The following is a 12,119-nucleotide window of genomic DNA, read 5'->3' as shown; positions in this document are numbered from 1 at the left end:
AGGTTGGATGGTTGATAACCGTCTTCAGCTTAATGAGAAGAAAACTGAAGTCCTTGTTTGAGCTCCTAAACAATTTGTACCAAGGATTATGGAAATTTTAGGTCCACTTGCTACATTTGCCAAACCTATCAAGAACCTTGGTGTAACTTTTGACTCAGCTCTGACTTTGGACGCTCATGTTAAATTTCTGGTCCGCTCCTGTTTTTATCACTTGAGAAACATTGCTAATCTGAGTATATACTCCAGTTGTATCTTTGTTCATTTGTTTATGTAAAGGCTCTTTGGAGCATCTGCAAGTTGTTCAGAACACTGCTGCAAAGCTTCTGACCAAGTCCTCTAAGTACTCCCATGTCACACCCCTGCTGATTCAGCTGCACTGGCTCCCTATTAAATTCAGAGTCCACTTTAAGATTTATGACTCTAACATTCTGGGCTCTGCATGGACAAGCACCAACATATATCAGAGATCTTTTACATCCGTACATCCCCAGCAGGTCCCTGAGGTAATGTGTTCAGGTCTTGCTGGTTGTAATGAGCTATGCCACTTGTTGATTATGTTTATTGCTTTGTTTAATGATAAACAACATAATCTGTCATGAAACGCTGTGTGCAGGCAGGAGAGGGACCCAAACGGAAACTCACCAGAACCGGGACTTAACTCAAAATATAGCTTTATTAACAGAACAGGGAAAAAGGCGATACACACAACAGTATGAAGCTAAACTCACGGGGTCACACAGCTAAATACACAGAAGGATAAGGAGGGACGTGGGAGCACACAGGGAACACAGCTGATAATAATAATTATAACAAGACAGGGCAGGAGCAACACACTGTGACGTACACTGACAGGAGACTATCAAAGTAAAACTGGAAGTACACAGAAACGCGGACAAGAGGGAGGGAGAGAACACGGGGAGAGCACAGACATAACGAGCTGGGGAAAACATGGAATAAAACACAAGGAGGAGAAATGAGGCATGGGAACTCACAGATACATGGAGGGGGACACATGGGGTAAATACACGAGGGGAAATCAAATAAACTAACTGAACAACCTAGGAACCATGGAGTAAATAATGAACAAAATACAAAAACACAAGAAAACTAAGAACACTGGGTCAAATAGACCCAGGACCATGACATAATATGTCAGTTGTCCACTGAAAGTTAGGAATTTTTCCTGGAAAACTGACTGTTTGACCCCAACCCTTGTTTGTCAGGCACCAAAGTTATTCCTAAATTTCTTTTGTCTCTCTGTGAGACAGATAAACAGAAATCTTTGAAGTTAAGTTGTTAGAAATATGAGAATGAACATGAAAATTAACAGTGGCTGACAATTTGACTGAATATACTCTTTATTGTGTGTGTGTGTGTGTGTGTGTGTGTGTGTGTGTGTGTGTGTGTGTGTGTGTGTGTGTGTGTGTGTGTGTGTGTGTGTCCTTGAGTGGTCTGGGGTGTGCTTATATATACGCCACGATCTCCTTCTTCAGAGTCACTCTGCAAACAGACAATTATTAAAACTCTAGATTGCTAATTTGTCAATGAGCTGAGCTGGAAGTCGTATTGAAGTAAGAAAAGCTGATGTTTTCATTTTTTTACTTTACTTTTCACTTTTTGAATAATTGAATAATTATGTAACTCCCCTCTTATCAAATTAAGTCAGAGTTTTGAGATACAGAAAGCAGTTAAAGTCGATCTTTTTTCTTTTGTGCTTGCATGTGGGCTTCTGCAGATATAAAAACATGATCGTGATGCCTTTATTTATGCATTCATTTTATTTTTCTCATGATCAGGTTACTGACAGACCCTGTTGAGTTGCTTTGAATTGCTGTTGAATGCCTTTAGACTTTGTTCCCATTATTTTTTGTTCTCAGTTTAGGAACCTTTGCTTCTTCTCCCATGTTTTTAAGCCTAACTCTACATAAGATTTAATTCCACTGCCTGCTATTCAACATAACTGGCACACAAAGTCAGTTAGAGATGGAGCTTGTTGCTCATGTGGTGACCGTGATCAGCATCTATGGCTGCCTTCCTTTGACCGTACTGGTCATCTGTTGGGTGGTCTGCTGTTTGGTATGTAAACTGTTTGTATCACTTTTAGTTTTTTTGTGTCTCACTCCTGCTGCACCGACTCACTTGCAAACATCTTCTTGTATTTATAACTTCTTGAATTATTCTTGTATTTCATTTGAAAATTTATTAGGCAGAGAGACTTCAGTGTAAAATCACAAATAATTCTGTCCCAATCCATCTGATGTGGATGGGACTTAATTATTCTCTGACACACCTGATTGATAGCATGGAGAAAGACGAGAAATGTTTCAAAACTATCTGATCTGACAGAGTCCTCTCAGCTCATATACGTAATCTGTAACCTCTTTCCTGTTTAGCCATGTTAGCACGAAACTTGTGAGTTCAGGAAAACTGAGATAAAAACTGAAGTCATAACCAAAAATATTTGCTAAAAAATTAATTCAGTAACAGGAGAGAGAGGAAAATCAAACATTTATGCAACATGGCATGTTTAATATTGCATTAATGTGGCTTTCATAACTGCTTCCAGCAGGGACGAAACGAGCGCATTCCTGTCATCTATTACACAAACCTCCTCATCTCCAATGTAATCATCTTCAGCACCTCGATATCTTTGTCATCAAGAAACGACGATGGATATACGACCTTCACTGTTGATCCCTATATTTTCTTTATTGGTCACATAGCTAATCCTAACTTAAAGATGTGCATTGCTATTGAAAGGTACCTGTCTGTCTCTGTGTGTGTGTCCTTGGATGCATCTGAATGTGACATACTCATGAATCCTCATATACAGAAATATGCTTCTGTGATAATCAGTGTCTGTCTTGGTTTGCAGATATTATCTCATTGCCCGTCCACAGATGGAATGTATCAGACAAGCCAAAGGTGCTGTGGGTGTCTCTGCTCTGGTCTGGACTGTTTGTATTATCACTGTAACTTTTGGGAACTATATATTGATGGCTATTGTTGTCTTCTTCCCTGGCCTCATATTCATCTACGTCTTAGCTGGGATGTTCTGCATTTTGCCTGCTGCCACCTCTGTGCCCACTGATGAGAAACAAAGAGTTACAGGAACTTTAGTTGTGCTGCTGCTTAACTATTTCCTGATGATTTTTCCCATGAACATTTGGGACATTTTAGCATTTCACAGTTTTGACAAACTTGAATATCCAGATGTGATTTTGACTTCATATTGGCTCAGTCCCTTTGTGGACTTGATTCTGCTTGTTTTCATGCGGAAAGGGTGCATTGACAAGATATTGTCATGTCTGTGCTGCTGCATTAAGGACAACAGTGCAATAGATGTCAGCGGCTCATCAACAGCGACAACAGCAGTGTGACTGATGGTACCACAGACAGGTGGGTTGATGTAGGTGCAGTTAAATGGTGAGAGAAAAAAGGGAGAGATTGACACCCACCCCCCCCCCCAATTTTAATGAGTTTTTTAATATCTTTTCATTATTAACTGACTCATCAGTGTTTATTCTATTCTACTGATGCAGTATTGTGTGATAACAATTACATTTTATTATTTTATAGGCTGATTCTGTTTGGTTTTCACTTTAGAATTTGTATCCTCAGGTTTTATTATAATTATGTATATATTCATGGTTCAATAACAAATCAAACAACTTTTCCACTTTTACGTGAGCTGTTTTAGGTTATGGTCGTTGAGGTTAATGCCCTCAATGAAGGACACCGTCAGCTCTGAGTTCAACAAATGAATGAATAAATAAATAAATGTAACCAAAGACCCATTCCATCCTGGACTGCATTTATTCCTGACCTCTGCCAGGTGCACAAAGGGCCAAAGATTTGAAGGGTTTCTTTCACTTTTATCAAATGTTCTAAGTGCTGTAATTAAAACTATGCTTAATAATTAAGTGGTGTAGGTTAATGCATGCCCATACAGTACACATCACTTTTAGACTGCTCTTCTTATGAAAGCTTTTTTGGGGTTTTGTTTTTTTTTTCATTTTTAGCCTTGATATCTGTTTTAAACTAGTTTTTTTCATGTTCATGTATTACTGTTGTCTTATGTTGATTTTAATTATTATTTCAAACAGTTGCCTTGAGGTGACTGATGTTGTGATTTGGCTTCTCTGTCCTGGAAACTCTTAAACTCTGCAGACTACCCCAACCCAGGTTTCCACGCCCTGACTTTAGTATCAGATTTTTCGAATACATGTGGTACTTACTGACACACAAAACCAACTTCCTGTCCTCACCTCGCTATGCTGCAGAGCAGTTGATGAAAAAGCAGGTCTCTGTATCACTGTGCTTCTGTACAAATGAAAGGTGTTCTTATATACTGCCAAATCCAATATATTTAACAACGTGTATGTTCAGTTACTTATTTATTAGATAATTTAGCTAATGCACTCAATCCTGCCTCTGAGGAGGCTAGAAAGTTGTTTTTATGTGTTAGCTCTGTGACAGACTGCACCTCTCACCCCAGAGCAGCTGCGATAAGCTCCAAAAGAGTGGATATATCCACTCTTTGTACCTCTTTCTCAGAGGTACAAAGACAGCCGGCCCCAGTCGTCTACTACATCAACCTCCTGTTCTCCAATCTAATCCAGTTCAGCATCATAATCTTTTGGGCATTTATATACCATGAACATTCCCATTATACATGTATTTCTGTTTATATTTTCTACTTTGCTGTGGTCGTTCATCTTAATTTGAAGATGCGCATTGCAACTGAAAGGTATCAGTTTTTTTGTGTGCCCACTGAATCACATTATATTTTTAAAAATCTCGACATAGAGAAATATACTTCAGTGATAAATATGGTGTCTGTCTGTCTTGGTGTTTCTACATCACCTGCCCACAGCTGAACTGGATCCAACAAATGAAGTGTTCTGTGCTGGTCTCTGTTCTGGTCTGCATACTTTGAAGTGTCACTGTAGCTCTCACATCAGTCTCAGTCTTAGCCATTGATGTTTTAGTCCTCGCCCTCTGTCTCCTGTTCATTCTCAGCTTAGCTTGGACCCTCAGAGCTCTGCCTGCTGCCACCTCAGCAGTGATGGGATTCCAGCTCTTTTTAGGGAACAGGCTCTTTCGGCTCCCAAACGGTTCTTCAGGTTGTTTTGTTGCTTTAATTAATTTACAGGGAGTGCAGAATTATTAGACAAGTTGTATTTTTGAGGAATAATTTTATTATTGAACAACAACCATGTTCTCAATGAACCCAAAAAACTCATTAATATCAAAGCTGAATGTTTTTGGAAGTAGTTTTTAGTTTGTTTTTAGTTTTAGCTATTTTAGGGGGATATCTGTGTGTGCAGGTGACTATTACTGTGCATAATTATTAGGCAACTTAACAAAAAACAAATATATACCCATTTCAATTATTTATTTTTACCAGTGAAACCAATATAACATCTCCACATTCACAAATATACATTTCTGACATTCAAAAACAAAACAAAAACAAATCAGCGACCAATATAGCCACCTTTCTTTGCAAGGACACTCAAAAGCCTGCCATCCATGGATCCTGTCAGTGTTTTGATCTGTTCACCATCAACATTGCGTGCAGCAGCAACCACAGCCTCCCAGACACTGTTCAGAGAGGTGTACTGTTTTCCCTCCTTGTAAATCTCACATTTGATGATGGACCACAGGTTCTCAATGGGGTTCAGATCAGGTGAACAAGGAGGCCATGTCATTAGTTTTTCTTCTTTTATACCCTTTCTTGCCAGCCACGCTGTGGAGTACTTGGACGCGTGTGATGGAGCATTGTCCTGCATGAAAATCATGTTTTTCTTGAAGGATGCAGACTTCTTCCTGTACCACTGCTTGAAGAAGGTGTCTTCCAGAAACTGGCAGTAGGACTGGGAGTTGAGCTTGACTCCATCCTCAACCCGAAAAGGCCCCACAAGCTCATCTTTGATGATACCAGCCCAAACCAGTACTCCACCTCCACCTTGCTGCCGTCTGAGTGGGACTGGAGCTCTCTGCCCTTTACCAATCCAGCCACGGGCCCATCCATCTGGCCCATCAAGACTCACTCTCATTTCATCAGTCCATAAAACCTTAGAAAAATCAGTCTTGAGATATTTCTTGGCCCAGTCTTGACGTTTCAGCTTGTGTGTCTTGTTCAGTGGTGGTCGTCTTTCAGCCTTTCTTACCTTGGCCATGTCTCTGAGTATTGCACACCTTGTGCTTTTGGGCACTCCAGTGATGTTGCAGCTCTGAAATATGGCCAAACTGGTGGCAAGTGGCATCTTGGCAGCTGCACGCTTGACTTTTCTCAGTTCATGGGCAGTTATTTTGCGCCTTGGTTTTTCCACACGCTTCTTGCCACCCTGTTGACTATTTTGAATGAAACGCTTGATTGTTCGATGATCACGCTTCAGAAGCTTTGCAATTTTAAGACTGCTGCATCCCTCTGCAAGATATCTCACTATTTTTGACTTTTCTGAGCCTGTCAAGTCCTTCTTTTGACCCATTTTGCCAAAGGAAAGGAAGTTGCCTAATAATTATGCACACCTGATATAGGGTGTTGATGTCATTAGACCACACCCCTTCTCATTATTGAGATGCACATCACCTAATATGCTTAATTGGTAGTAGGCTTTCGAGCCTATACAGCTTGGAGTAAGACAACATGCATGAAGAGGATGATGTGGACAAAATACTCATTTGCCTAATAATTCTGCACTCCCTGTATTATTAACAACAATATAAAATTATGCACAAAAGGAATTACTAATATAAAAAAGTGGTTTTATTTATATATGGTTATATATAAATATATACGGTAACCATGCAGAGAACAGTAGCACATACAACCTCCAAAAAGCATGTACAAACTCCAAAACACATTTCTAGCGTTAACTGAACTTCCAAATCAGAGCTACCCAGATCAGTTAAATTACACAATTGAAAGCATATGTGTATTGATTGTGTATTTATACACAAGCACTTATATATATTCAAACAATTAAAAAAATTAATTTACCTGTTACTACTACACACCAAATCCAGTCGTTGGTACTTCTTGGCTTGAGAAGCCACTAGGTAACAAAAGCTCAACACTGCCCCCTAGCATCCTGGAGCACTTCTGTTGTGTTTTGAAGTTTGTACGTGCTTTGTCTCTAGGGGCCACCGTAAATATACTTTTATTTGTTCACTCCACATAAAATGTAATAAATAAATCATATAATACAAAAACCAACTATTCACATTTCAATTTTTAACTATTTAAATAGTTAGGCTTTAGTTTAGGCTTTTTCCATTTAAACAAATTTAAAATGAAACAACACAAAACACTGCAAACCACAACACAATTAAATATAAATTAAAATATGAAAAAGCAGATGCACATTCTCTGTCATATGGGCCTGCATGAATAAACTTTCTGAATCCTTTATCATCCGCAACTGAAAATAGTTGTGGATGATTACTATACCTTTCTAATGTGATGTTGTTGTCCCTGGCTCTCTTTCTCCCTCCCTCCCTCCCGCTCTGTTCCTGTGCTACTGAGTGTAACTACCGCCCCTCCCCCCTCTGCCCAGCGGAAAGCCCAGAGGAAAAAAAGAATTGTAGGTCCTAGACCCTCTTAACTACGTATTGATGATCTTTACCCACATCCTTTGTCAGATTTTAGTATTTCAAAATGACTTTGAAATCCCAGATGGTGTTGTAGCCTTTTTTCTGTCCAATCCTTTTGTGGACTTGGTTCTGTTTGTTTTCATGTGGAAAGGGCCCATTGACAAGCTGCTGGCTGTTCTGTGCTGCTGCTGTAGGGACAACACTGCAGGAGATGAGACTGCCAAATCAGCATTGTCTGTGATCATAGAGCAGACAGATGGCTTGATGTAGGCACAGGGAAACAGAGAGAGAAAACACTGGGGGAGATAGTAAGTTATAAAGTGAGATAAACAAATACCACAATGTAAATCTGACAGTAGAATCATTTCTAGGGTTTTAGAAGTGCTGATCTCAGCTGAAGCATCTCTGACTCTCAAAATAAAACTTACAATTTTTACTTTTTTTTCTTTCACGAATTTCTCCTCAAATTTCTGTCCTCTCCCCTCTTTGAAGGTCGTACATTTATTTTTCTGGACTTTTGTGTTGTCTCAAATCTGCTGCATTTCTTTTGATTTATTGGGAAAGGTTCATTAGAACTGCAACACATGATTATGCATTTATGGTAATATTGCAGTATGTAACTGTCTGGACTGTAGCTCAGGTTCTAACTGTACTCAGGACAGTTGTTGCTGTCTTTGTTTGTGTAGCTGTGGTAGTGCTGGCCACCTTCAGCTGCACCACAGGTCTTAATAATTCAACAAATAATACAGCACCATATACACACCACATGCAACACAATGTCACTGTTTCCTTTAAAAGGGACTCAAAGGAGACTTTTAATAAGCCTTTACATTTGATTTCTTTAACCTGTTTCTCACATACATTTTAGTATTTGCTCTCCTTCCATTCATTGCTGTGTTTGCTGCTCCCCATTGTTCCAGTTTCATGTGGAGTTAACATGTTGAGTTATCAGTAACTTTCTAAATCGGTATTTTTGTTCTACCTAGCCTAGCAGACATTTGAGGGTAAAACAGTTCTGTTCTAGACTTTTGTGTGGATATCTCCATCCTCAGACACACACTGAAAGGTTGTGCCACATTATGATAGTTTTAGAAAAAGAAGCTGGTTTCACAGAAACCAGCTTCCAGTTATTGGAGACCCCTTCTGTGGACTGGTACTTGCTGGATCTGAAGAGAAAATTGAAAGGAAGAGTGGATCTTGTTTCAGCATTTCATTTTCACAGCTTGAATGAATACTCTGAGTGTATTCATGTGTTCATAGATGGTGCTAAAATTCCAGATAATGAAATTACAGGGTTTGGAATAGCGGTCCCGTCAAAAAATATTGAAATAAACAGATGCACTTCGATTGGACTGGCGGTGTACACAGTTGAGATGGCAGCAATTTTGGTAGCGTTGAAATGGATAGAGTATTCAAAAATCAGACAAGTGGTAGTATGTTCTGACTCTGCATCTGTTAGTTCAAGTCTATAATCATTTTGTTCAAAGACAAGGCAGGGTATGCTATATGATATTCTGCAGACTATAAGTACAATAAGGTGTTGTGGTGGCAATATTCACTTTCTTTGGGTGCCAGCTCATGGAGGAATCAGTGGAAATGAAAAGGTGGATAGGTTGGCTAAAGGAGCATTGACTAAAAATAGGACTGAGATGGAAATTAAAAGCAGCAAATCTGAAGCAAAAGGTATTGTTTGGAGGCAGGTTGTTAGGGAGTGGCAGAAGCGGTGGGAGTCTGGGAGTAAGGGCAGGCAATTGTATTATCTTAAGAAGGAGGTGACAGAGTTTAGGGTGCATAGGGGTAATAGGAGGGAAGAGGTGGTCATTACCAGACTTAGACTGGGACATTGTGCATTAAATAAAACGCTACAGATGATAGGAGAACATGAGACGGGGCTTTGTGGAGTGTGCAAGGAGGAGGAGGAGACAGTAGAGCATGTGATACTGCGGTGCAAGGGTTATGATGTGGAGAGGAAAGTTCTGCAGAATAGATTGAAGGAGCTGGGAATTGGGGACTTTACTCTGAAGAGTGTGTTGGAGGGTAATAGGGCACAGGTGAGGGAACTGGTGGGGCTTCTGAAGGATATAGGGGTTTATGAAAGAGTGTAGGGCTTTTGTTTTTTTTTATTTTCCTATGATACAGATTGTAGGCTCACTGTCTGACCTGTACTCCAGAACAGTAGGAGGTGGTAATGCTCCTTTAAGTTGGTTGCCAACCGCCGTTAAACAGAAGGAAGAAGAAGATTCAGACGAGAGAGGAGAGGTGAGCTCTGTTACCAGATCCATGTACTGTTGAGTTTTGTTAATTTAGTTACTTTGGGGGGAAATTTTGTTAAGTTACACATTAAATTAAGTTCACTGTAAATAAATTGCTCACCTCTGGAAACCTGAAATGTCTGCGTAGTCTGCTTCCCTACCACCTTCCTTGACATTCGAGTCTGACTACTTCACAAACCAGACATCATCATCACTATTCCAACAATCCTCTCTACACAGACAAGCATAAACACACTCGACTACTAAATCAAATTTAACATGCATTTGTAATGACGCTAGTTCAGTTTACAGTAGGGTTCATTAGGGAGTAAACTGCCATTAAACAAAACAGAAGAATTAGAAAACAGCTGCACATGCGTGGTACTGATTGGGTTTCCAGACCCATCCTTCAAATCCGGGGAAATGAAGGACGCAATTTGAGGGCCGCTCTGTGGGGGGATTCATATTAAACACTATGCATTAAGAATGAAATGTGATTTAAGTTTATGTGTGTGCGAGGAAATACTTTTGGCAATAAACTGTAAATCTGTATCCACCGTTAGTGATGAGTTGACTTGTTGCCTATACACAGCTAATGATCTTTTTAAAACAGCTGCGATGTTTTCACTATTTTGTCTCTTGAATGTATGTTTTTATTGGTCTCCTCTGTTCACCAGAGTAAACGTGGCACTTTCCCAACTTTTGCTGCCATCAGTAACCATTCTAGAATTACAATCAGACAGCTAAGATTATCCACCTGGAAGTGAAATATCAGGCAGTACTAATGATTTTAGTGCTTTACACCAACACAAATGTACAAAATTCCTCTTCTTTGTTTTTTCAAAAGTAGCACAGAAAAACAAACAAGTTTAACAAAGCCAAACTAGTTCAAAACAAGTCAAACGCTAGATTAGCAAAATGAATATACCTAACAACACTAAGACTGGCATAAACAGCTAACAAAAGCAAAACAAAATGTCAGCGTTCTAGTTAATGTAAGAGTGTTTATTTGGTATCATTCCACTTGCCTAAAATTCCTTGGAGTCAACATCACTGAGGATCTGTCCTGGACCCTTCACACAGACACTGCTATCAGGAAAGCTCACCAGTGACTCTGTTTTCTGAGGTGGCTGAGGAAGTTTGACATAAATGCAGACAATACCTCAAATTTCTACAGGTGTGTGATCGAGAGTTTGCTGATGTAATGGAATTTCTTTCACTTATGTACTAATCACATTATTTTATTGTGTAATGAATTGGTGCCACTGGATTTTAACATGTCTGACACTCATACTGTAAGACAAATGGTGGGGGTCTATTTAGGAAGTTGGGGGAAGCAGACAACTCCACAGGAGGGAGAGTCTTTTGTCTCTTCGAGGACTCTGGGAAGGGAGTATGAACCTTAAGGTGTGAAACAGCTGTGTACTGCCTTTTGTTCCTGGAGAAGGTATTTAACTGAGAGCCACACTACTCTCAGTGAGACTCTGCTGACCCTGCCCCGTGGTCATGCAGGCTCTCCATCAAGCTTGGTTTTCTGTTCTTTGTGTGTTTTGATTAAAGAATGTTAGCTACCGCTCACCGCTCATCTGCAGGCTTTATTTAAGTGGAAAACTTCCACAACAGAATGGCGCTGCGAGCAGGGTGGTCCGTGTGGTCGCTGAACAACGGTTCTGTGGATGGGCTGATCACCCCTGAGGGAAAAGGTACCTTTGTCCTACCAGCTATTGAAGCGAAGGAAATGGAGGAGTCACGGAGCCGTGTGTTTTAGCCACCACCGAGACCATCAACTTTGAGGGGACTCCTGCAGATGGGTGAGTTGTAGCTAACTTGTATACAGTCATGGAGAGTTTTTTGTCTGGCCGAGGGGGGGGAACGCTGGCCGACTCCGGAGTTCGAGTCTCCGGAGGGAAAATCCTGGTGGTTTGAGACCCCAGGCTTGTGTTGGGAACGGCCCATCACAAGGACAGTGGCTCGAACACGTTGTTGGGGAGAAGCCGGCCCAGACCTGTGGTCAGTCCAAGTACGTCACAGGGACAGCGGCTCGGGTACACTGTCGGGGAAAATCCTGGTGGTTTGAGACCCCAGGCTTGTGTTGGGAACGGCCCATCACAAGGACAGTGGTTCGAACACGTTGTTGGGGAGAAGCCGGCCCAGACCTGTGGTCAGTCCAAGTACGTCACAGGGACAGCGGCTCGGGTACACTGTCGGGGAAAATCCTGGTGGTTTGAGACCCCAGGCTTGTGTTGGGAACGGCCCATCACAAGG

At 40.7% G+C, this 12,119-nt stretch overlaps 1 protein-coding gene across 3 annotated transcripts; it reads left to right on the top strand.

Moving 5' to 3' along the window:
• The first annotated feature begins 1,505 nt into the window (after positions 1–1,505).
• On the top strand, positions 1,506–3,455 carry LOC109196120 (uncharacterized). 3 transcript variants are annotated; one of them, XM_019349405.2, is made up of 4 exons: positions 1,506–1,571; positions 1,914–2,076; positions 2,570–2,760; positions 2,876–3,455. In XM_019349405.2, exons 2-4 carry the CDS (start codon positions 1,984–1,986, stop codon positions 3,378–3,380), a joined length of 789 nt encoding a protein of 262 aa, XP_019204950.1. In that variant the 5' UTR covers positions 1,506–1,571; positions 1,914–1,983; the 3' UTR covers positions 3,381–3,455. The 3 variants fall into 3 exon arrangements, with proteins under 3 accessions (XP_019204950.1, XP_019204948.1, XP_019204949.1); XM_019349403.2 differs by having other exon boundaries at positions 2,567–2,760; XM_019349404.2 differs by lacking the exon at positions 1,506–1,571 and having other exon boundaries at positions 1,844–2,076; positions 2,567–2,760.
• The last annotated feature ends 8,664 nt before the right edge of the window (positions 3,456–12,119 follow it).

Source organism: Oreochromis niloticus, linkage group LG13 (assembly GCF_001858045.2).
Source record: "Oreochromis niloticus isolate F11D_XX linkage group LG13, O_niloticus_UMD_NMBU, whole genome shotgun sequence".
NCBI lineage: Eukaryota > Metazoa > Chordata > Actinopteri > Cichliformes > Cichlidae > Oreochromis > Oreochromis niloticus.
This window is presented reverse-complemented; position numbering and strand designations above follow the sequence as displayed.

Coding starts and splice junctions, on each gene's coding strand:
- LOC109196120 (XM_019349403.2), top strand. CDS start 1,984: ATGGAGCTTGTTGCTCATGTGGTGACCGTGATCAGCATCTATGGCTGC. Junction 2,077..2,566: donor GTTGGGTGGTCTGCTGTTTG/GTATGTAAACTG, acceptor AACTGCTTCCAG/CAGGGACGAAACGAGCGCAT. Junction 2,761..2,875: donor ATGTGCATTGCTATTGAAAG/GTACCTGTCTGT, acceptor CTTGGTTTGCAG/ATATTATCTCATTGCCCGTC.